Genomic DNA, 26,135 nt, shown 5'->3' with positions numbered 1-26,135 from the left:
ATATTTGAACAAATTATCATGTAATATTTTGGATTTTTTGTTCCCATTCAGATAAAATTCCTGCAGTTAATTACTACCATGCACATTAAAACATAATTATTTTCTCATTTTGGAATAGCTTTGTTTGCAGTAAATTACATGCTGCTAATAATCTTATGTAACTTATCTCAATCTGTTTGAAAAAGAAGAAATTCTTAATGGGAGTTTAATTTGTAAGAAATTGATGGAATATGATAAGATTATCCTAGCAATACTGCTACTGCTTTTGATTTATAACACTGATTAAGTATAAAACAGCACTAAGACTTTATCTATGTAATTATAAGCTGATAGCCAACCAGTATCATCAGCAGAACATCTGGTAAGTACTAAAATGTTGTATGGTGTAACGGACTGGGGTAATCATAATGCATTATTAAAATACATAACAAACAGGAATTGTTTAATAATATTATTACATTGAAAGGAAAACAGGAATAATAATTTGAAATTCATGACAGAACAAGAGATCATGTATATCACTAGCATCTGACATCTCTGTTAAAAATAAACCAACGCAAAACAAAACCACAACAAAAAAGAAAACACTTGGTGCAGATTACCAACACTAGACAACAAAAAGTAAGAAATCTTATAACAATATCATTGAAGGACCCCCCCCCCCCCCTTCATTTTTATTTGTTGTTCTTCATGTAGATATTTTCTTTAAGGTCTTCAGTAACGAACCTTGAATCTTACAGCAAGATCAGTACACAGTCCCATTGACATTAACTCGAGTACTAACATAATAAATTTCTGGTGTGACAATGCTGATTTGGCTAAAATTTCTTAATCCAACCAAAAAGGTTTCATCAGAATAAACTATGACAACAAAAGGGTGTTATTTCTCCATATTATTTTTTTTTGTTTTCCAGTCCAATATTCCAACCATACATGAGAATATGCCAAATTCCTACATAGCACAAGTGAACATCCATAAAAATCTGTATTTATAACCTTTAGTTGTCTTTCTATCAGTTCACATACAAATCTGATCTGAGTAGATCAGTAATTAATAACATTCATTCATTCATTTAATGCAGATAATTCATAATAAAAAAAGAATTTACATCCATGAAAAGAAACATCAAAGGCTATGTTAAGACTGCCTTTTATCATACATTAAAATTTAGATGGAACATTTTAAAACCATACAGCTCTCTCCTAAGTTTTATTTGTGAAATTGATTAATGAGGTCTGATGTTCCTTTGTTTAATGATGTATTGATTACAAAGATAAAATATGGGTACTAGATGAACCTCAATTAGTTAAAAAAAAAAAAAGAAAGAAAGAAAGAAAACAGACTGAAAAAAAAATCTGTTTTTTTTTAAATTTTAATTCAAATTTTCAATCACTGTTAAATAAATAAATTGATAAAAACATCAACTCCCAGGCTTTACATATAGAGTGCTTTACGAGAGCTCTCCACAGGATATGTTTTCATTTTTAATAACTGCATGCTGTTTAAGTCAATCATAACTAAAAGGAGGTTCCCTCACTATATAATAATATCCTAGTATAATGATTTTATTTTTTGGAATTGATTGCTGTAAAATTGCACTGCCACTAGAGAATCCAGCAAATTTAGTTATATGAAAAACTCTGCGTATTCAAATAGATCCATTACTATAATCACAAAACATTTAAATGTCACGCCCAATAAATACATATAATTTTATTATTAATATTTAGTACCATTAATGTTCCCAATAATTACATAGACACACTCCAATCTACTTTTCATATACACTTTTCATTCACAAATATCATTTAATCACAGAGATTTAACTTCCATCAAATACTCCGATTTCTCCATTAACTCTGTGATAACTGTATAATTGTGTAGATAAATGTCATTTTATTTGATAATCCTACATAAAAAGTTACATGATAGGTAATAATGGTTCCCTCTATCTTCATCTGATATCAATTAAACATCAAAGTTATCTTATTTATTACTTAACTCTCCTATACTTGTAGGTGTATCATATCTACATACATTTCAGGACTTAAAAATCGCTTTTTAAAATAGGAGGCTTGCAGCCTAGCCAGAATAGTCCTTTAATATGAACAAAAAGAGTCTTTTGTGTGTAACATCAAGCTGGTAAACTGAAGAAACAACAAGTTAACATAAATATACCAGCAGTCTCGTATTACCAGTTTGTCACTTACATGAGCGACATGACAAGTGCCATATATGGAGCAGGATCTGCTCATACTTCCGGAGCACCTTAGATTAGTTTTTGGTGGGATTTGTGTTACTCAGTCTTTAATTATCAGTATGTTGTGTTTTTTTCGTCTTGTAACCCATAGCTTTGTCAGTTTATTTTTTACTTAGGAGTTGGAATGTCTGTTTTTTATGTTTTGCCCTTCTTTAAATGCAATACTCCGTTATAGCTACCCAGGTTGTATATAAGAGTTTAGGACAAACTTTGAAAAAGAATAAAACATTTGGAGTATCATGAGTATTGCGGCTGTACAGTACAGTGTCAAATTATATTCATTTCTGATTTATATAAGCTAAGATCATAGATTTGCAATTTCATCTTTTCTTTTATGTTTTTTCAATGTTAGCTATATAGTAATCCACAATTATAAAACATGCAATAACTACAGTTTTTTTTCTAATTGCTGTATTATCAGCTGTGTTAAGCTATGAAGAAAGTCGTTTTCCTTGGAATTCCTATTCCATCTGTTTTTCACACCACAGTCAATGGCTGGGACAATAAAAGTCATGTAACTCTGTAAATACCTGTTTATCTCTACACAGTTATACAATAAACTTCATCCTAGCAGCCTTCAGGAGGACATAACAAATTTCTCCTAGTAAAATATAGCTTATCAATTTTGGCATTGGAGGGGATGCTTTATTACAGCAAGCCATCTAATAGGAGGAGAATAAAATTCATCCTATAAAAATTATGAATACGCCTCATCAACCTTGACATTGAAGAGGATACTTTATTACAGCAAGCAATCTAATATGACATAGTTCTAGCAACCAAAAACGTCATAGAGAGCAAAGTCAAGTCAATGGAAGAAAAAGAAGAAGAAGAAATATATGTTTGTTCAAAAGATGTAGACTTCAATGGGAGGCTTGAAGAATTTTCTTTCATCATAGAATGTGTGACAGGTGATTGCTCATGCTTCGTTTATCAACATGTTGTATGAGTATTTTCATAACATTGTGTTGACAGATTGTCCATGCAAAGGTTAACTTTTTCATTAGACTAATTGGTAGGAAATCTACCGTTAAAAAACATGTGTTTTTTTCATTCTGGGAATTGTTTTTTTTCTCTTCAGAATTACCCTGATGAAAGCTTGTTTGATTATTCATCTGATACAGTTATTTCTATTGGCCAATTATGGCAATGAAACACAGAAAAAGTATTTTCAAAGATATTACATGTACAGGAACATTACCATTTTGTGTTTTGGTAACCATGTTGACAGAATGTCCTTGCAAAGGTGAACTTTCTCATTATATTAATTGGTATGAAATCTACCATAAAAACATGTGTTTTCATAATCTAGAAACTATTTTTTTTGTAAGAATCATTGATGAAAGAAAAGTCCATGTTTCTATAGGAATAAACTTCTTGGGAGATTTGATTTGAAGCCTTAGGTGTCTTTGTATTTAATGAGATATCAATGAAACCTTGAAAAACTATTTTCCAATAGAAATACACCTACAATCAGACAATTATAGAAACTGGTCCACAAACAAACTGTGTAGGAGTCTGATAAATTATCAAGTAAACATATAATCCAGCGTAACAGCAATAAAAGCCTTTAAACTCAGTGCAGGTCTAAAACATTTTTCCTTTAGAGTTCAGTGTTAAATGTATGTTCTTTTTATTATATGTTTAACATAAAAAAGAAGATGTGGTATGATTGCCAATGAGACAACTATCCACAAAAGACCAAAATGACACAAACATTAATAGTACGGCCTTCAGCAATGACCAAAGCCCATACCGCATATAGTCAGCTGTAAAAGGCCCCAATAAGACCATGTAAAACAATTCAAGCGAGAAAACTAATGGCCTTATTTATGTAAAAAAATGAACGAAAAAAAAACAAATATGTAACACATAAACAAACGACAACCACTGAATTACAGGCTCCTGACTTGGCACAGGCACATACATAAATAATGTGGCGGGGTTAAACATGTTAGCGGGATCCCGTTACCCTCCCCTAACCTGGGACAGTGGTATAACAGTACAACATAAGAACAAACTATAAAAAACATGCCTTTTGCACAAATCATTATCAGCAGCAAAGATCAATGTTGAATCGCTTATATTTGTTATGTTGACATTGGTTTAGGGCATTGAATACTGAGGTGAGGATATACAATAATTATACAATTTCCTGACTACATTTTTTTGTTTAATAAAATCTGAAGAATGCTAAAAAAACATTCTATTTAACTGTGATTGATATCAGTAATATCTAGAAGATTTCCAAATAGAAATTAAACAAAGAAACAGAAAAAAACTGTGGAAAAATAATAAAAGACTCAGAGACAGCTGAAACACATGCACCAGGGATACTATATGCCAAGTGATGACCAATGCTCTTCATGCACATTAGGCCAGACAGATAAGATAAAGACAAACATTAACACATAAAAATGTTTCACTTGTGTTACATAATCAGTATTGCCACAATCAACAACAGAAAAATCATGGTTGACACAATCAACAACAGAAACACCATGGTAGACACAACCAACAACAGAAAGCTCATGGTTGACACAACCAACAACAGAAAGCTCATGGTTGACACAACCAACAACAGAAAGCTCATGGTAGACACAACCAACAACAGAAAGCTCATGGTTGACACAACAGCAGAAAGCTCATGGTTGATTCAGCCAACAACAGAAAGCTCATGGTTGACACAACCAACAACAGAAAGCTCATGGTTGACACAATCAACAACAGAAAGCTCATGGTTGACACAACCAACAACAGAAAGCTCATGGTTGACACAACCAACAACAGAAAGCTCATGGTTGACACAATCAACAACAGAAACACCATGGTAGACACAACCAACAACAGAAAGCTCATGGTTGATACAGTACCAACAACAGAAACATCATGGTTGATACAGTACCAACAACAGAAACATCATGGTTGACACAACAAACAACAGAAACATCATGGTTGACACAACCAACAACAGAAACATCATAGTTGACACAACCAACAACAGAAACATCATGGTTGACACAACCAACAACAGAAACACCATGGTAGACACAACCAACAACAGAAAGCTCATGGTTGACACAATCAACAACAGAAACAATGGTTGACACAACCAACAACAGAAACACAATGGTAGACACAACCAACAACAGAAAGCTCATGGTTGATTCAGCCAACAACAGAAAGCTCATGGTTGACACAACCAACAACAGAAAGCTCATGGTTGACACAATCAACAACAGAAAGCTCATGGTTGACACAACCAACAACAGAAAGCTCATGGTTGACACAACCAACAACAGAAAGCTCATGGTTGACACAATCAACAACATAAACACCATGGAAGACACAACTATCAATAGAATCCCATGGTTGATACAGTACCAACAACAGAAACATCATGGTTGATACAGTACCAACAACAGAAACATCATGGTTGACACAACAAACAACAGAAACATCATGGTTGACACAACCAACAACAGAAACATCATAGTTGACACAACCAACAACAGAAACATCATGGTTGACACAACCAACAACAGAAACACCATGGTAGACACAACCAACAACAGAAAGCTCATGGTTGACACAATCAACAACAGAAACAATGGTTGACACAACCAACAACAGAAACACAATGGTAGACACAACCAACAACAGAAAGCTCATGGTTGACACAACCAACAACAGAAAGCTCATGGTTGATACAACCAACAACAGAAACATCATGGTTGACACAACCAACAACAGAAACACCATGGTAGACACAACCAACAACAGAAACAATGGTTGACACAATCAACAACAGAAACATCATGGTTGACACAATCAACAACAGAAACAATGGTTGACACAACCAACAACAGAAAGCTCATGGTTGACACAACAGAAACAATGGTTGACATAACCAACAACAGAAACATTTATTTGAAATTATGCCACCTCTTTCAAAAATCATGGTTCTGCCCCTACAAGGCAAATTAAACTGTCTATAAGACTATTAATTTTCATTTCCAAGATGCATTTGATGTTCTAAAGATTAATTGATCATTAATCATTCTACTTGGCACCCTGTACAGTGTTTTTTCAGGCTATTGTCTTACAGGATAGAGAAACTTTGGAATATAAGATCTTGCCATCTTGAGTCTTGACACCCACTTAAAACCAGGTACAGCCAAAGTAAACAGCCACTTTTCCATAGAGAAAAAAATAACCTATTGTCTGAACGCTGATGTAAAAATAACTCCTATTTGAAAAGGTCATCTTGATCAAGAATATGAAAAATAGAGAGCAGCTGATTAGATTTCTATCACAGATATCCAGGTACGTAGATAAAACAAATACCTACATATTATAGAACAGATGTTTTAACTACTGATGGGATATCCTTGAGATTGACGTCTACATTGTACTTATTATTGCATTGCAGGGCAACATTTCTTGATAGACGTCTGCCTTGCACTTATCATTGCACTGCAGGGTAACATTTCTTGCAATTGTATCCAAAAACTGGGGTGTAATATTAAGCAATGTTTGCCTCATCTGTTTCGACTAAGGAATCTGTATTGTTTTGTAGCAACACAGTTAGCTTATATCATTTAGCACTCTTTCTAAGTTATATATCAAAATAGTGTTTCAGATTTCTACCATGATACTTCCAATTTTTAAGGAAAAAAAACAAAAACATCTACTGAAAAATAACTGACTTGATAAAGCTTGCATGTCAAAAACTTAAAAATATGAAGAGACAAATATCATCTTACTTATCACTGATTGATTTGTGTTTAACACCACTTTCAGAACAAATGTGTTATTTCATGGCTGTCCAGTTTTACTTGTATAGGAAACCAAAGTGCCCATAGAGAACCCAACCTTGTCAATTAACATTTGAGTGCACCTGCCTCATGCCAGCCTCCTACACACAACCTCAGTGATGACAGGCTAGTGATAAAGTTGTACTCTACCCGGCCAACAAGCCAAGGACCAGCACCCTTATTCACAAAAGCAGCAACTCATTATTACCAAACAGTATGTAACAGCTTTCCCTCAGAAAACCTCAAATAAGTCCCATTACTTTAAAAATACTGCTTAATAGAGAATGAACATGAAAAACCATCAAGCAGAAGCTATTTTAATAGTAACCTCAACTTTTCTTTTAAAAATTTATAAAAATTTGTACAAGTAATTTTTTAATACACATTTTATATACTGATTCAATTGGAAAGGAGAAAATTTTAAACCCAGCACTAAAAAAAAAAAACCAAGATTTTATGAAATAACACAAACAGTTGGAATTCTTCATATGAATTAGCCAACATTTAAATTAACAATAAAATTTCAAATAAATATTTTGTAAACAGCTGGAAATTTATACGCTTTTGTCAATATCAAATTATCTGGAATCATTATTTCAGAGTCCATTATAGAATTTACTATCATTTAGTTTTCTTCAAACAAACTCAAAATTTGTACTTTTTTCAGAAATAATCATGGATATGAAGAAATATTGTAACTTATGTTATGTTAAAAATCAGAAGAAAACAATTTAATAATCTAATAAAATTCTACTTGCAGGAAAGATATATCATTTCTTTATTTCTGCAGATTTAACTAAGAATTAAAACTGTCTTATATATATTTGTCTTTCTTTGACAATAAATAGACAAAATGATAAGAGGGCATAAATCATAGACAAACTAAGTGGAGATAACTCATTATGTCAAAACAGATGTAAACATGGTAAAAAAAGTGTATACTCTACCTAATACCTAAATGACAGCATTTTGATTTTAATCAAATTTTTATACAAATATTTGTCTATTTAATAAATAAATTTGCACTTTCACCGTAGGAAAGGCTAAAAGTGGCCAGACACAGTATACATAATATATATAATATCAAAACATTATTTTTTAATTTACATCATTATTCCTGTACTTAAGATATAATTTACTTTATTGGTTTATATAAACTCAAATGTTTTCTTTTCTATATAAAACCTCTCGACCCATTGAAAAAGTATTTACTTGACAAACACCTAATAATAAATCTGGCCTGGTTTTGTTTACCTATCTCATTGAAAACCAATGAAAGGTCTGTTTACATGTGAAAGGTATATACCATGTGAAAAGCAAATGAAACACCTTTAGCTATTTGTTCACCAATACACTGCAATGTTTGGACTGCCCATAGAACTATTCTGTTGTATTGTTACAATCTATATTAGTGGTTATGTTAATTTATTTTGTATCGTTAAATTGTAAAGTGAATTAAACGGCTAATTTAATTTTATAAATTAAGGATAATTTAATTTCACACTATAAACCTTATTTAAATAAAAAAAAAATCAGACTAGAATTTGATGTTTATAATATTCAGACATAATTTAGGACTTGAACGAATGACCACAATGCAACTTTGTGATTGCATACTCAGAAAAGGGTCAAGATAATCAAAAACTTGACCGTTCCATTTTTGGTCGATAATATCAAATTACAGAACTACATCTCCCATAGCAGTTTCTATTGAAAATTTGAGAATTACAAAATCAATCAAAGCAATATATACATAGACAACATACAGGAACACCTGACTAAGAAATTGACAACATCTCACCTTTAACGACTTTGTAACTGACAGGTAAATAATGACCTAACATCTAGGACAATACAATAATAATCTGCTGTCAGATAAAGAGGTGCGAAACCTGCCAATAACATCTTAATATGGTAAATGTGCCTGTTATTCAAATGCTGATCAAATCAATGTTTATTTTATTGCAAATTTGCCTGTTATTCACATTGTTTGGTTTATTGGTTACAGTTTTTGGTCCTTAAATGTGTCTCTAAAAGTTATTTTTTTAAGAAAGTTGTAAAATAAGATTGTTTAACTGTAAACATTTACATGCAGTCTTGTATGTGAATTGGCAATTCCTTCTACATCTCTAGTATTTAAAGTTCCTTGTTTCAGTTCTCCTACTAGATCAGCACTTAGTTTTTTTGGGTTTTTTTGTTGTGCTTCTTGATGATCTGACAAAGTCAAGCCATATCCAACGGACTCTTCAGTTTTTTCTACGTGTGTGCTGTTGAATAATTGGTCTCACAAACTTGCCACATTCTATTTGTTTGTTTGTCAATGACCAAGAAGTCAGCAATTCATTGGTTTGTTTTTGTTGCTGTCCATTATTGTGTTCAATACATCAGGCTGTCATAGTTTTTTCTTTTGAGATGTTTCATATTTTGTCAAAACAGGGTAATTTTTTATGGTAATTGGTTTTGTTGAATGTTAAAGACTGTACAGTAACCTATAGCTGCTTAAAACCACTTCATTTGGTCAGTCAGGGATAAAAATAAGAACATTTAATTATCTTAATAAGGGCTAGGTCAGGCAGCATTATTCTACAGTCAAACATTCCACTATAACTCTCATAACAGATTCCTTAAACATTGAATAAGTTGTCTCATTTGCAATGATGCAATCATATCATATCCTCTTTACATATTATATTGGTTTGCGGACAGTAAACTATCTTGATTTATTTTAAAATGGCTTTCTTTTTGTGTTAATCTTTGTAAAAGTTTGCAGATTCCATTAGGTTTTTGTACTCACCCATCATGATCTAGTTATCATTTTAATTTGAGGATTGATTATTCATATCTTATTCTTGTTGTTGTTCAGGATTGCTGTCAGAACATTTTCTTCACAAGTCCATTGGTCAGAGATGAATACTTAATTAATAATCAGTCAAGATTTAAAGACAAGAAACCAATTTTATTATTTTTTTAACTTCTCAGCCAGGTTAACTTTTAATTTTACAACTTACGATTTTTTATGATAGTCTGAATAAACATAAACTTTACAAACAATAAGCAGGAAATCTCCACTAACATAAACTCTATATATACATTTTAAATACTATTTCTAATTTCTTTGGTCAAATTAAAGTCCATAATTGACCATAATCATAAAGGTGAACAACTGACCACAACAATCCCATTGATTTACTGGACAAATGACCGTTATTATCCAGATCAAATACTTTATTGTTATAATAAGTCGCCATATATGTAAATACTAAATGATTTGTATACACAAGTTTATGTATGTACATTCCTCTTGAAAATCATAACTATACTGAGTAAACAGAGCTGATCTATAGTAAATAGAGCTGTTTTATAGTCAACTAAAGGATTCCAATGTGTATTTTACATTTGTGAAGGACTCAGCTTTCAAGAGAGAAAGATAAAAAGATTAATATAAGTAAAGACTGAGCAAAAAGAATATAGATTCTTGAATTCTTGATCCCAAAATCCCAATTATCATATAAGAATATTTTCAAGTTTGTCTTTTCTATGTACTTTTGATGATTTTAAAGGTTCTTTAATATCAAACAAAACTGGAGTTTGACTAAAACAATAGCTCTTCAACATATATGAGTTACAGAGTAACCTTCCTTATATCACACCGAAGTATAAATTCCAACATCCTGCTTTAACTAACACATTTTCATGGTCTAAAAATATGCCTATCATTGCAGAAAAAAACCTGAGTATTCCAACACGACTGCTTAATCTGACATTTTATGGGGTCTACTAGCGTGTCGGATAACACAGCTATTATCATTGCAGAAAAAAACTGAGTATTCCAACATGACTGCTTAATCTGACATTTTATGGGGTCTACTAGCTTGTCGGAAAACACAGGTTACACTTTATGTATATACCTTTGGTGGGAAAACTGACAATTCTAATTAAGAATGGAGTTGAGCGCACCTTTTAGGATTCAATCTCACAAACTCAGTGCAAACAATCTTTCTTGGTGATTTATCCTGCACTTTGACCAATTAAAGAGTCAGGACACCAGGCCAATCTACATTCAACAAATGTACTCTTAAAATTCATAGAAAAGAAAGAGCATCTACCTTATATAATCCAATAAATGAAAGGTAAATTATGCAACTGTCATAAGATTTAATCTTGAATAGAACAAAGGAATAGAGAAAAATTAGCAGTAACAGTAATAGGTAATTTTTGGGCCATCTATGATACCATCAGCATGTCTTAATCTCTGGCAAAGTGCTGAATAAGTGTGAAAAGGTCATTACTAGGGGAGTCGAAAAAACAAGTTTTCTTGTGATCCTGGTGAAGGAGTCAATAATAAAAAGAAAATCACAAAAATACTGAACTCTGAGGAAAATTTAAAATGGAAAGTCCCTAATCAAATGGCAAAATCAAATGACAAAACACATCAAACAAATGGACAACTGTCATATACCTGACTTGGTACAGGCATTTTCTGATGTAGAAATTTTGGGATTGAACCTGGTTATATAGCGCCAAACCTCTCATTTGTATGACTGTCATATCAAATTCCATTATATTGACAACGTCATGTCTGAACAAAACATAATAGGTATATTTGTCAAAATAGGGGTACAGGATAGTTTAAACTTATAATGTATGCTAAATACATGCTGTTTTTGTCTTAGTAAACTATCTGTTCAATTGTATCATTTAAAATATACTTGCAAATTAATTGTCTATCAGATATGTTTTTTGTGAAAATTAGTTGGAACAAATTGGAATTGAATTTCTGCTTCAATAGTATGATCCAAATCTTATTATCTTATGCAGTGTGATATGGAAGTGGTTATTTGTACATGCATAGTTAAATCAGTGAACTCAGTCACTTGGCCACTCAGAGATGATAATAAATAAGTGCATCACTGCATTCACAAGAACAATTTACATGCAGTATTTTTCTCTCCTTTTACAAATTTAGAGTTCAAGGGCACTGAGGCCTTTTCACATTTCCCCAGATGTACTCTTAAGATTCACAGAAAAGAAAGGATGAAACTTGTACATCCCCCTTATATAATGCAATAAAAACGTTGCTTCTGTTATGCAACTATCATTAGATCTCTTATCATATACACATATAAATGCACTCAAAGAAATAGAGAAAATTTGCAGTAACAGTAATAGCTAATTTTTGTGTCATCTGTGTGATACCATCTAAGCATGTCTTAATCTGTGGCAAAATACTTTATAACTGGTGAGTGGAAAACAACAGAAAAGTAACTCCTCTTGTGATAAGGTTACTGTTTACTTAAAATACAACAATTTCGTTTTCTTTTTTTAATGATTAGGGATTGTGTCCATGTGACGCAGATGATGCCCAGCTGCTTGCATATAAAGTTATAATGGGACATAACTTAGAAACACTTCCTCAATTGGTACTTGATCTAGAGTTTTTTGGAAATAAGTATTGTGTAGAGGGAAACTAAAGTTGGAGATTGAAAATGATTTTTTTTAAGCAATTATGATGTTTAGAAAGGGGTATAACTCAAGAACCGTAAAAGTGACGCCATAAAAATTCCAACAAAACACTGCAAAGAAAAATAATTAAGATCAAGCCAATAATTTAAACTTCCTTAACTATTTAAATTACATAATTTTTAACCCTTTTACAAATTTAAGATCAGGGCAATGGCCTTTTTACAGATTCACAGAAAATAAGAATCACTGAGCATCACCCTTATATAATCCAATAAAAATGTTACTTATATTATGCAACTATCATAAGATCTCATCTTAATATACAACACAGAAATCTAGAAAATTTGCAGTAACAGTAATAGTGGAATTCTGTGCCATCTCTGTATTATACCATCAGCATGTCTTAATCTGCTTTATACTGATAATAGTTTAGTGTGTCAGATTAGTATGGCCTATTTTTGGTCTATTTGGATTATAAGTGCTGTAAAGACCTGGATGATTAAAGTAGAGAATGCAGCTAAAAAAAAATCCTATACTGAAGGAAAGACAATACTTTTCTATGAAGGGTCTATAATAATGTGAAAGCATGTTATCTGGGATGAAATTTCTACTTCAGTTATAAGCATTTCAGTCTACAGTCAAAAGTATATGGTATTTTGAGTTATCTGACAGCAGCTGATCTAAATTTTTCATAATGCCTCTATTCTGTAACATCATTGTATTCCATCATAATTATTGGTATTTTTTTTATGCATAAGTGATGTAAATTTTTCAAATTGTGTTGATTTTTCAATCCTTGTCCACATCAGAAATATGAATAAATTTTAGATGATAAAGTTGACTGAATAGAATTTTGTCATATCAATTTTACTTAAAATTTAAATTTTATCAATAAATGTACCTTCAATGGTCAAAGCTTTTATATGGTTCAACTTAAAATTACAATGAATAAATTCACAGTTTTCCTCAAGTCTTACAATTGCTTTACCTTTGGTCAAAAAAATTACCATTTAACGATTGCTGAAATTTGACTCAAACTTTTCTAAAATGCCCAGCAGTTCTTTGGAAAGACAGTGCCGGGTCATTAAAATTTTCAGTACCTTTAAAAACCTGGACTATGGTCTATTGCTTTTCTTTGTATGTTCTGAATGGACTTTCATTCTTAATGAGACTGTGTCTAGGAAAATTTAGTCTGAAACAGTGTTAATAAGTGACAGTTTTTTGCAGGAACCTTACAAATTCTATTGAAGAAAATGTGAATTTTCCAAATATATGCTTAAAATGCACAAATCTGAAAATCACCTTTTTTGTCAAGTTTAAAAAAAACTCTTACCTAATATATTATAAAAGTTTGATTGCATTGATATTGAGACCCAAAGCACTGTACAAGTTGGGTATTATCTCTTCATTTGTAATTCTTAGAGAAAAGACATTTTTATCTGACATGCCCTAGGACACAAAAAAGTAATTCCGTCATTACATGACTAAAGAATCAATAGAATAACATGAGAGAGCCATAATTATTCCTGTTACCAGGTAATTGAAAGATTTTAGGTCTAGAAGAATTTTTATAGAAAATCTATTTTCTTAGATTATGAACCTGTGTCTCTCTCATATAAATCCAAGTTGCCTGATATCATATTGATTCATAAATAATCTGTTAGACTCACTCACTGAATCCTCAATGAAGATAGTGTGATTATAGTGTTATAAACTTTCATTGCTTTACACCAGGATCCCTATAAAACTTCAACCTAGACTGACTGAACTTTAAACTCTGGGTGTAAGCTTTTGAGTTTTTCTTAATGTGCAAACTAATTTTTTTCTCCTCAAATAATTTATAAATTCTAATCAAAGATTTTACAATTTTCTGATAATTTATCAACAATTGCAGTATTTTGTATACATGATATACAAAGTTGAATAACTTAGTTAATCGTATAAAATTCGAATCCACCAACAAAAGTATTGACACTCTGAGTTGGTGTGGAACTGTTAAGGCATTATAATGCTGGTGCATGATCTCATTGAAATGTGAGCATTTTCTTCGTTGTATCTTCATCACTGTTACTTTGAGCTGAAGAACAACAATAAAAAGGATGTTCCTTTGTGTTGTCAAGTCATAAACGGTCAAACCAATGCCCTTTCTTCACCATTTAAGTCAAATAATAAAAAAAGCTGAATTTCTGAAGGGCATGACTGAACCTTTAAAAAATTGTATGAAATCTATGGCCAAAAAAGTGTACACATCAATGAAACAACCCATAAAACTGTTGGGGTTTATTGTCTCTTCTTTAACAGAATCTATTCTTATTTTGAAATTTTGAATGTCACTTATAAACCTCAGGTTGAACCATTTAAGATGATAAGTGATAAAGTTATATAATAATAAATAATTCTATATTTCTATGTGATAATTACAGGTAGGAATTGTAATTATCACCACACACAGACAGGTGTTTTTAGGGGACCCAAGGGGCTAATATATGATAGGAAGAAAGGCAAACAGGTGTTTTTAGGGGACCCATGGGGCTAATATATGATAGCAAGAAAGGCGTTAGCTTGGATGTAACACAAATCTTGTATTTCAAGTCATACTCTTTATGTGTGGGTTCCTTAAATTCTAATCCATGTAGTTTTTTCCGCACTGAGTTGACCTTTATCATATCACTAGGAGATCAATTAAATCATGATGTTATTAAAATTATGTAATGCCTTATCAAAAGTTAGGTAAAGTGATTTTTTTTAAATTTAAATATTTCATAGTTCAATAGAAAGTCTACCCCAAGATTTGCTACGTGTTCATGCTTTAAATGCACAACTTATTATTTCAGTATTTACAAAAGTAAATGTGGTGTTAACATGGTTTATGTCAAATGTTGAAAATGGTACGAATAAAAGATATATATGCAGGCAAATTTTTTTTTTACTAGGCTTAGACAGTTATTATCTAAACCGCCTGGTATGGTTGTATATATCAAATGTATCAGGTGTATACACAATGTAACGAGATACGGAACATTGTTACTCATAACTTATGCTTCGGCATGTTCGGTCTTTCATCTGAGACAGTTTCAACCAGTATAAATTTGCATACTTATTCAGAATTGATGAAGATAACAAGAGAGTTAACCTTTGAATATACTTGATTTTATTTAAGAATAAAGCAGAAATTAGTTTGAATGAGGGTTACCGAGTTCCGTTACAATCAAATACAATAAACCACATTTAAAATCTCATATAAATGCAAATCTACCTTTGATTATACTCCTTATAATAAAAGATTTAATCAAGTTAAAATCCTCAAATACTTGTATCAGGTCATTGAAGAAGATCCTCAGTATCCCTAACTAACTATTAGACTTGGACCAGAATATACATGGTTTCCCCATATAGATCATGAAGTTAATTCCTGGATATACCAAAAATGCACTTGGCTTGTTTATAATTACTATTATTAGATTAAATGATTTGTTGTTATTTAATGAAATAAACCTCATTATAAATATAAAATTGAGAATGGAAATGGGGAATGTGCCAAAGAGACATTATCCTGACCATAGAGCAGACAACAGCAGAAGGTCACCAACAGACTGCTTTTTTTTTATTTTCGTTTTTATCTAGGTGGAGTTAACACTTTGGCTTCTAACACTAAATGTAATGTTCATTCACATGTGAGTGTCCTTCAATGACCAAAAGTAGCTAATCACCATCACAGTTCATAGTACTACATTTTTGTACTAATTAAAATGAATCTACATGAATAGAGTGTCAATCTTATGTGAATTAGTACAAAATCCTCATATGAACTTTTAAGAAAGCCTTGACATATATATAATATTTTAATGACTGGTTTATCCCCTGCAGTGAACCTCGTTAATCCCTTTAAAATTTACCCTTTCAAGTTTCTGATCAACATGACTAGAAATACTAAGTACTGAATAATAAGATGTTCCCCACTAAAATCATATGTAAATAATCTCTCTTAATGGTTTCAGAAACGATGTCCGATATAAAACATACCATAAAAGGGGATTAGAGAAGGGAGATAACATAAGGGTTTCAGAAACATGTCAGGTCAGAAACATACCATATAAGGGATTAGAGAAGGGAGATAACTAAAGGGTGTCAGAAACATACCATAAAAGGGGATTAGAGAAGGGAGATAACATAAGGGTTTCAGAAACATGTCAGGTATCATAAAAACATACCATATAACTATTAGAGAAGGGAGACAACTAAAGGGTTTCAGAAACATGATAGGTATCATAAGACACACCATTTAAGGGGATTTAAGAAGGGAGATAACAAAAGGGTGTCAGAAACATGTCATGTATCCTTAATTACATACCATAAATGGAGATTAGAGAAGGGAGATAATTAAGGGTTTCAGAAACATGTCAGGTATCATAAAACATACCATACAAGGGGAATTTAAGAGAAGGGAGATAACAATAGGGTTTCAGAAACATGTCAGGTATCATAAAACTTACCATGAAAGGGGAATTAGAGAAGGGAGACAACTAAAGGGTTTCAGAAACATGTCAGGTATCATAAAACATACCATGAAAGGGGAATTAGAGAAGGGAGATAACAATAGGGTTTCAGAAACATGTCAGGTAGCATAAAACATGCCAATAAAGGGGGATTTGAGATGTGAAATAAATGAAGTTTTCGAAACATTTCACGTTACTATTGTAGACTCTAGGCATAATAATTTAAAAAAAAAACAATGTCTGAATACTCAATGAAGTGAAATTAAAAATATATATACCAAGTTCCTCCATTAAATATTTCAGCAAACAAAGCCCTTGAATTTCCAGCACAGCTCTTGATATCAGGTTTGGAAATATTTCTTAATCAATACAATACAATTTTCTTTGATTTAGAAAGACTGATTGTTTTTTTCCTACATATAAAATTATGACAACTATTTTATTTGCAACTATATATATACACTTTAGAAGTGCATCAGTATTGCATTGTAAAAGGTATTAAAAAATTTCAACATTTTTTGAGATATTAATACATGTATCAAAATAGAAATGTCACTACCCCTTTGACTGAGCCTCAATATTTATTCTAGAAAGCATCAACAAGTATAATCGTCAGAAAATAAATCCTCAAAGAAAGGAAAACCAAGGTTTTCTCATAACATTGTACTGAGAGGCATACACAAATGAGAAAAACATACCATTAATTAATTTCACACTTGTGAAGAAAGAAACATAGTCACTTTTCACAGAAAAGCTGTTCATCTTGATAAAATGTTAGAGAAAATCTGTAAAGAATCATAAATCTGTGAAGGTTAAAGGAAAGTTTTAGAGGTCATAATCGTCCAAGGAAAACAACAGTAACTGCCAAAATACATTTTGAATTATAATACCAGTTGTAGTTAAGTGCATGTATATTGCAAATCTGAATGTTAGGACTACTGACAAAATGTGAATTCTGTTTGTTATATGCTGGGTTATAAAAAGTGCCCCATTGTTGCTTGCTTAATGTCAGTACTGGCTTTAACAGAAGGATATCATTTTTTTTGCATTCTGATAAAACTTTTGACATGAGTTGGGAATGATTAACTCAACTTCGATTTATAAGAAAGGTAGCAAACTGAGTTTCTGAAGTATACTGGTAAGAATTCAAAGTTCAAACTTTTGACCTCTGACCTGTTTAAGTAAGCTTAATTTAAGGAAGTAATGTCCTTGATAAAGTAATTTGAAGCACATGACTTCTTGTCTCAAGAGAGAAATATTAATCTTCCCTCTTATCTTGTACTTCTCTAGTACAAGGGGCTCTTGTAAAGTTACATTTTAGACTGGTACAGAAACTAACATACTTGAGATGAATAGAAATTCTGTAAGACTTCTTAAATCTAGCAGCTGACATAAAATACTTGATGACTTTTTCATGCATCATATACATGTAATCAGGTTTTTTTCTCAAGTAAATGGTTTTTTTTGGTCTTTACGATTTTACAATTCTATTTTGTTTTCTGTAAGACCTATTACAGACTTGAAACAATTTAAAGTTGAACACATTAAAGCAGGGTAGTATCCAGTCTTTCCTAACAGGGGAAGGGGGTTCCTAACCCAGGATAAAGGGGTGTTTCCAACATTATGTTCTTATTCAAATGCATTGATAGTTTTAAAAAAGAAGGGGGTTCAAACCTCTGAATTCACCATTGTCAAGACACAATGATATGTCTTTTGTTGAAGACAAAATATTGCCCTCTGATGTCTACTAATGTTGATTTTTATCAATGGGTTGCTGTCTTAAATGTTGACCTCTCCTTATACTCTGTACAGAATCTAGGGTGGACTCTGGAATGCCAAAGGTGCTTTCTGAATCCCTTAAATATTACAGGAAAATTTAAGTTTAATTTTTTTCAGTACTTGCAGGTTATGAGATAAATTTTATAGATGCTTTAAATCATGTTAATGAGGCTGAAGACAAAAGGAGTAAAAAATAACATCAGTCAAAAAATGTACTTGACCATTTTTTTATCATTCCAAGTCATTAATTTAGAAGTTTGTTGACTTGTAAATATCTGAACATATTATGGAAAAGATTATGAAAGCATGGTTGGATAAATAACCTATATATAGCCATTTTTGTTTTTCAAACAGTTATTGTGACCTAAATGAAAGAACTTTAGAATAAATGTATTATAAAAATCCTCTTAATTCTAAAACAAGTACATGTAAAAACTAAAAATCTGGACATCTCAAGTACAAATATTTACTTTCAAAAGAAAAGATTAGGTTTAATGTCCAATATCCCTTCTAAACTTAACTTTAAACCTTAAACATTGCTTTAATTTACATAATTTGAACTGGCAATTGTCTCCCTTTAAAGTGGAAAACCATCTCAGTGAATTAGGTACTTACGTTCACTTTGTTTGAATAATATTTGGATTTAAACTTCACAATCCCCTCTAAACTTTGATCAAATTTAGAACAAATATTATTTTATGACATGACTAATATACCCTTCAATGGCAAACAAAGATTAACTTATAATACACTTCTTCAAATTTTAACTTTATATATGTTATGACTTATGAGGGCTGCAAAAATAGAAATAATTTCTCTCCCTTATTGTTCAGGTCCCTGCTGTGTCTTATTCCTAACATAAGGGCCAAAAAACTTTGATAATTTTTAAGTTGTAATTTAGTCTTGAAGAAATTCTAGACGTTATCAAATTTAAAATTCTGCCTAATATTGCCACTGTGCCTTACGATTGATTTGCCAGTATGGTATCACTGTATCTTAAAATTCTCACTCACAAAACCAGTATTTCAACAATATAACACCAACAAATTTTTTAAATGCATTTATATGCATACTTATACTGTTCATCATTCAAATTTTATACCAAACGCAAATTACCTCAAGGGAGACTATTGAAGGAATAGAGGAAATGAAATTATGAGATTTAAATGAAACTCGAGATTCGATCCAAAATGCGATAACATTCAATAAAGATCTTTTTTATGACTTGCAAGGCACATTCAATATTTAAATCAGATGTAGATCTTAAATTTTAACACCTTTTAACAAAAGAGGCAATCGGTCATTAAATTAAATCACAATAGTTAAAAAATTTGTTACTTCAGTCAGAAAATGATACTTTATAACAAAACCTAATGACCATAAATCAATAAAACTAGTAAAGATTTAAAGTTATATAACATCTGATGTTAATGAACAAAATTTAAATATTTATAACTCATTCAATAGCTATAGATATAATGGAGATTTTATTTAATAAGGATTAAAAACTTATTCTAATTTTACTTTAAGATTAATTTAAATTAACATAAGAAATATATGTATGTTAATTAATGTTGACAAATATGGACTTGTATAAATACGATCTTTTTTTCAGAAGCTAACAATATTTTTGGTCAAACAATTCTATTTTTCAATGCTAAAATCTCATAATTCCCCTATAGAATTATCTATACATTAAACTTCAATGTACTTTCAAATGCCATGATGCATTTCAAATCCTTAAATGTTCAAATGAATACCTTTATATTCATTTAATAGGCTTTCAAATATAATGTTATGACACATTTTCATATTATTTATCTAATATTCACAATCCACAGCTGAAGCTCTTCAAGGAAGGTTATTTCAAGTGTGTTTTTTCATGCAACATATTTTCTTCTGTATTTTTTATTTCTATTATATAAATATGTCAACATCTGCTATTTCCTCAATTATGATGGAAATATTAAAAGCTATAAAAAGTACTATATCAGAACATTAAAACACCTTGCTTTTCTTTCTACAAAACATGTATCCCAAAGCACCAGTATTTACTGAGTAACACAACACTTTTTTTTTTTTAGACTAGGGGTGATTTATTTAGAGTTTTGACATGTTGTATATAGACATTATAAATGCTTATTGTTGATGACAATGTGTTGACTTTATCTGTCTTTTCAGTTTTGGTGTTTCAAGAGTCCACATTGTGAAGACTTTGTCACAAGTATGTATTTTACATACACATAGTGTTAAAGTTATGACAATATAAACTTTAAGATCAACTTAGTCATAATATTTATTTACAAAATATTACATTGTCATAACTATCAAACATATTATTTTTTATTTTATTTTTTTATCAAAATCATATTTATCATGTTTGAAACAAGATCTATTTATCTAAATAAGCTCACAGAGAGAAAACTCCATTTTTTTTAAGATGTACATGTATTTACCCAAATAATCTAAACATCTTCTGAAGCTTTGTATCTATATCTTTTTTCTCTGTAGAGAGGATTACTTTTTGTGTATACTCTAAAATCTAAATGATACATTTTCAAGCAGATACAGCCATTGTAAATCTAACTTGACAATAGCCAGAAGTTGTACAAAGTAAAAAACAGAAACCACAAGAACTGAACAATAAATAACCTCATAAAAACAACAAGAATTGGCCCAAATTTTATGACTGATCATTTCTTTGTTCTTGATAATCAAATTTGACACAGTAATCATTACTGATGACATATAATGCTCAGTAGGTAATTATAACTGTATAATAAATGGTCTAACTAAGGTGTTAACTTAACTTTTATACATATGTACGTATTGTGTATTACACAGTTATTATCCATCTTTTTATCTTGTATGTAAGAACTGCAAAAAAAACAATCACATATTTTATTATTATCTGCATTGTTATGTGTTTTTGTTAATGGTTTTGGTAAACTGTTCAGGTTGTACAGATAACATGTTTTTATTTGATATAAGTAAAACCTTTCTTCAAAGTCAGCAGTTTTTACCATACTAATACATCAATGTTTTCCTCTGTGCTTACACCATGATAAAGACTTAGTACTATGGTTGGCAAGTAATTACTGATTTTACACCAGATGTTCTGAAGAAACACAGGAAAGTCATCAGTGTTGTCTTTTTCTCACCAAATATATATGTATTGTCATTAAAACAATTTTCACTTTTGAAATATTACATGTAGCGCTTAATCTATGCTTACTGTATCTAGTGTTTTAGAGCCTTTAAAAAAAGAAATTGAAGTAGAACTTTGATACATTCAGTGGCAGATCCAGAAATTTTCAAAAGTGGGGCCCACTGACTGCCTAAGAGGGGGGGCCTGCTCCAGTCATGCTTCAGTGATTCCCTACATAAGCAACCAAACCCCCCCCCTAAATCTGCCTCTGACATTGGGCAGAAAAAAAAACATGTTTCAGTATTGTAAAATAAATGCTAAATTGTTTCAATATAGAATTTTGTGTTTTCTTGTAACTGTTTCAAAATAAATAGCATGCAATCACATTTTTAGAGACATATTTCTCTTCTGTAAAAGTGAATTCTCGATTCTTATCAATTTTAAAATCAAATGGATTTAGAGGCTGGTTCAGGGGAGATTTTAATTTTACTATAAATACTGGCAGGATTAATCCAACCCCCTTTTTTTGGGGGAAAAAAATTCAACAATATCAATATATAGTTATTTTTCTGGGCTCTGAATATTTTTTTAAAATTGAGGCCTTAAAGTATTTTATGGTTATCTTACTCTGAATATACTTCACACAGATAAAATTTTAATGAACATACATGTACATGTGGTTAATTCCCAACAAATTTGTTTGTCTATTGTAAATATTGTTTGGAGACTGTCTCATTGACATTGACATGTACTTTGCAATTATAATCTTAGGGAGATAATATTTGCTTTTAACAAGTTAATAAAATATAGACTATCTCAATTACAGCTCAACAAAGTAACTGAAAAGATTTCCCTCTAATTGAAACATTTTAACATTTATTCTATTTTAATTATAACATATACATCTTAAAAATTTTGCTCTGGTCAAAAATCAGATTAGGGTTTTTATTTCAACATTTTGTCACAGGATACATTTTCACTCACCACTGAGAAAGTAAAACTTTTCCACAGACTTATTATTCACAACAAATCACCAGCTGAGACAACCTGTGGATAGGATTAAATCCAGACATTTGTGTTGTAAACACTTTTCACAAGTTAAATGACATACAAATAACAAAAATACTCCACCTTTTATTGCAAATTTATTCCAAATTTAAAATCGATTTTTAACAAATAAGATAAATTCCAAATTAATGTCACATTGTCACAAATGTCACCAATACACATTTTTGTCCACCAGTTTTGTGTATTCCTTTCTGTTTGTGTATTCACTTTTGTAGAAATCCTGTGAGTGCACTGCTCTTAGGCTAGGAAAAAGCTCTTGGTTAGTTAGTATAAGGTGAGGAAGGATTTTCCGTTGCATGCTGAAATCTTCGTTGTAATCCTCAAGATGGTCGCGATCGGTAGGAAAGGTTTCAGGATTAAGACAGGGTAACAAAAAATTAAATAACGGGAGTATAGGAAGGAATGCGTATGTTCGATATATATACAAATGTACAGATATTTATTTTTCTACGGGAAAATATCGTAGGAAAGAAGAATTGATTTTTTTTCCATTTACCGTGATTTTAATAAGAATTAAAAAAGGTGTTTTACAGTACACACATGCAAGGTAAACAGTTTTATGAAAAGCAACGTGAATATATTTAGCTATTCTAATACACCACTAATGCACGTGCGTTCATGGCAACGTGCGCGCATGATGAAAAAAAAATGAATGGAAAAATAAAAGAAAACATGTTAACAAAGTGAAAGGTAAAAAGCTAAAAAGGAAATGTGATGTAACATACCTTTGGATAAACTAGCAAGGGATAGGCAGGTTGGTTGACAGTAAATATAACACACAAGAATACACAGCCAGGGAAAAGATGCAATTAGGTGAGCAGTGCGGGAATATAATAATCATGTGTAGAAGACCGAATTACTCAAATCGATTATTCCGCTAGTTTATAAGAGAGCTAATTATTAACAAGACTTGTAAACTTTAATGCACCATAATCAGACATTTATTATCATAAGACTAATTATAATAATTTTTAATAGTGTATTTCATTTATTTGGCGATGTTTTAAGACTTAATTATTAAAACGCGGATGAATACATTGAACCCCATGTTTGAGGTCACTCCTGACAGGTGCTTGTCACATGACCAAAACAAATGGCAGCCTCCACGATTGCAAACTTGAAGAACTTTGTTATGTCAAATAACTCAATAATGGTTTAGTTTTAAAACTTTTTAATTGAATATGATGGCCAAAGATGGTTTACTCAACAGTTCCCTCAACTTTGATAGGGTTGTCGAGTTTCCTCAACTGAAAGGTAACATAGGAATGATTACCTGCGAACTAGATTATAACACCTGAACTGTGCAAGGTTGAATTTTATCGCCTGCTGTTTATTTTCGTCAAATTTTAAGGCAATTGAAAGATAACTATTAGACCATCGCTTATCTATCTTATCAAGGTCATGAAATCAATGGAATATTAAAGAAATCAATTTTAACATTATATTAGATAAATAAATAATCTAGGTTTGAGGGGCTAGACTGGGACTTTACAATATAATATCCTGTTATTGCATGCACAACCAAGTTGATTCAGTGATTGATTGTTGGCTAAGTAATATTTAATCAGCCAATTTTAACATGAAAAACAAATATTTTATTTGCCAATCACAGTGCCCAAATTAAATAAGCAAAATAATTACAATAAACTATTTTATTCATTAATACTTTTTCTAAAAATAATAGTCAAAAAGGTGTTTGACAATGATCACCAATCCTTTACCTTACATTTGATACCTTAAAAGATAAATAAGCAAACATACTGAACTTAAATGTATATTTACAATCAACATATTTTTGTATTTACACCTGTGTGTAGGAACTACTTGTATATTGCATTCTTTCTGATTTGTACTAATTGACTGGCTGGCCCAGAGTTTGTGGTACCTTGAAATTTTACTAGTTTACATTTTGATTGTTTTCCGAAATCCCATGGGGACTAACTGTGCTCCAATTATTGTCAGGTCAGGTCATTAAGTATAAAAAAAGAATATATGGTATGATTGCCAATGTGACAACTGTTTACAAGAGACCAAATGACACAGACATTAACAACTATATGTCACCGTATGACCTTCATGTCAAAAAGCACAGCCCATACTGCATAGTCAGCTATAAAAGGCTCTGATAAGACAATGTAAAACAATTCAAATGAGAAAACTAACTATTTGATTATATAAAAAAAAATGAACGAAAAACAAATATGTAACATATAAACAAACAACAACAACCATTGAATTACAGGCTCCTGTATAAGTATGCCATATTTTGGTATTAATATTGATTCACTCATTTGGGTTTTTGCATTGAAAATAAACACCTATATATATTCTAAATCCAGTTGTTGGCATAATACAGGTTATATTCTTCCCTTATATTTTATGTTGGTATAATACCAAAATCCGAAAATGCCTAACTGGAGGGATTGTGCTTGATTTTCATATGATATTAATAATAAATACTTTATTTTAAGATTTTATTAAGAGGGTAAAATCCATTAGTACAATACTAATCTCCCCTGATGCCCTCTTTATAAAATTTTTAAATATACCATTGGCGGATCCGGGGGGGGGGGACCCCTTTTTTTGGCCAATCCATGCATTTGAATGGGGACATATAGCTGGATCCCCCCCTTTTATCCTGGGTTGCAACACCCCCTTTTTTTAAATGGCTGGATCCGCCCCTGTATACAATAATATAACATAAACATTTACATAAATCCTTTTTTGCAAAACAAAAGGCAAAAAGGCATACAGAATTGGTTCATGAACATATTTTGATAATGTCAGATATACAAGACAAATATATATGAACTTTTATATATAAATAATAAAATATAAAATAGATAAATTTCATCTGATAGTTACATTTTCAGTTTAGACACAAGAACTTATAAAATCTTTTTTTGAACTGTTCTATCAGGTTTCTATCTTTTTGATTTTAACAGGAATACTGTTCCGAAGAACTGTACTGGAATATTGAAATGTTTTTTCATAAAATTTGTTCTCGGACATGGTATGAAAAGACAATTATTGTCCAATGAACGCAAAGAATATTTTGCAATAGCATTTTGGTTATTGTTAAATAATTGACAAAGATAATCAG

At 31.1% G+C, this 26,135-nt stretch overlaps 3 protein-coding genes across 3 annotated transcripts in view; 2 read left to right on the top strand and 1 right to left on the bottom strand.

Annotated features, from left to right (window-relative positions):
• LOC134708291 (poly(rC)-binding protein 3-like) overlaps positions 1 to 23,886 on the bottom strand; it is a 110,836-nt gene extending 86,950 nt beyond the window's left edge. Inside the window, exon 1 of the mRNA XM_063568717.1 lies at positions 23,758 to 23,886. The gene's annotated coding sequence lies outside the window, so the exon portion shown is untranslated. The remainder of the gene's footprint in view (positions 1 to 23,757) is intronic.
• Positions 4,763 to 5,095, top strand: LOC134706079 (salivary glue protein Sgs-3-like). Its single transcript, XM_063564789.1, has one exon. The coding sequence runs from the start codon at positions 4,763 to 4,765 to the stop codon at positions 5,093 to 5,095; it is 333 nt and encodes a 110-aa protein (XP_063420859.1).
• Positions 23,887 to 24,106: 220 nt separating the features above from the next.
• The window catches only part of LOC134708290 (molybdenum cofactor sulfurase-like), a 37,612-nt gene continuing 35,583 nt past the window's right edge, over positions 24,107 to 26,135 (top strand). Inside the window, exon 1 of the mRNA XM_063568710.1 lies at positions 24,107 to 24,286. Coding sequence (XP_063424780.1) covers positions 24,214 to 24,286 — 73 coding nt within the window. The 5' untranslated portion in view covers positions 24,107 to 24,213. The remainder of the gene's footprint in view (positions 24,287 to 26,135) is intronic.

Source organism: Mytilus trossulus, chromosome 2 (genome assembly GCF_036588685.1).
Source record: "Mytilus trossulus isolate FHL-02 chromosome 2, PNRI_Mtr1.1.1.hap1, whole genome shotgun sequence".
Lineage (NCBI taxonomy): Eukaryota > Metazoa > Mollusca > Bivalvia > Mytilida > Mytilidae > Mytilus > Mytilus trossulus.
This window is presented reverse-complemented; position numbering and strand designations above follow the sequence as displayed.

Coding starts and splice junctions, on each gene's coding strand:
- LOC134706079 (XM_063564789.1), top strand. CDS start 4,763: ATGGTAGACACAACCAACAACAGAAAGCTCATGGTTGACACAACCAAC.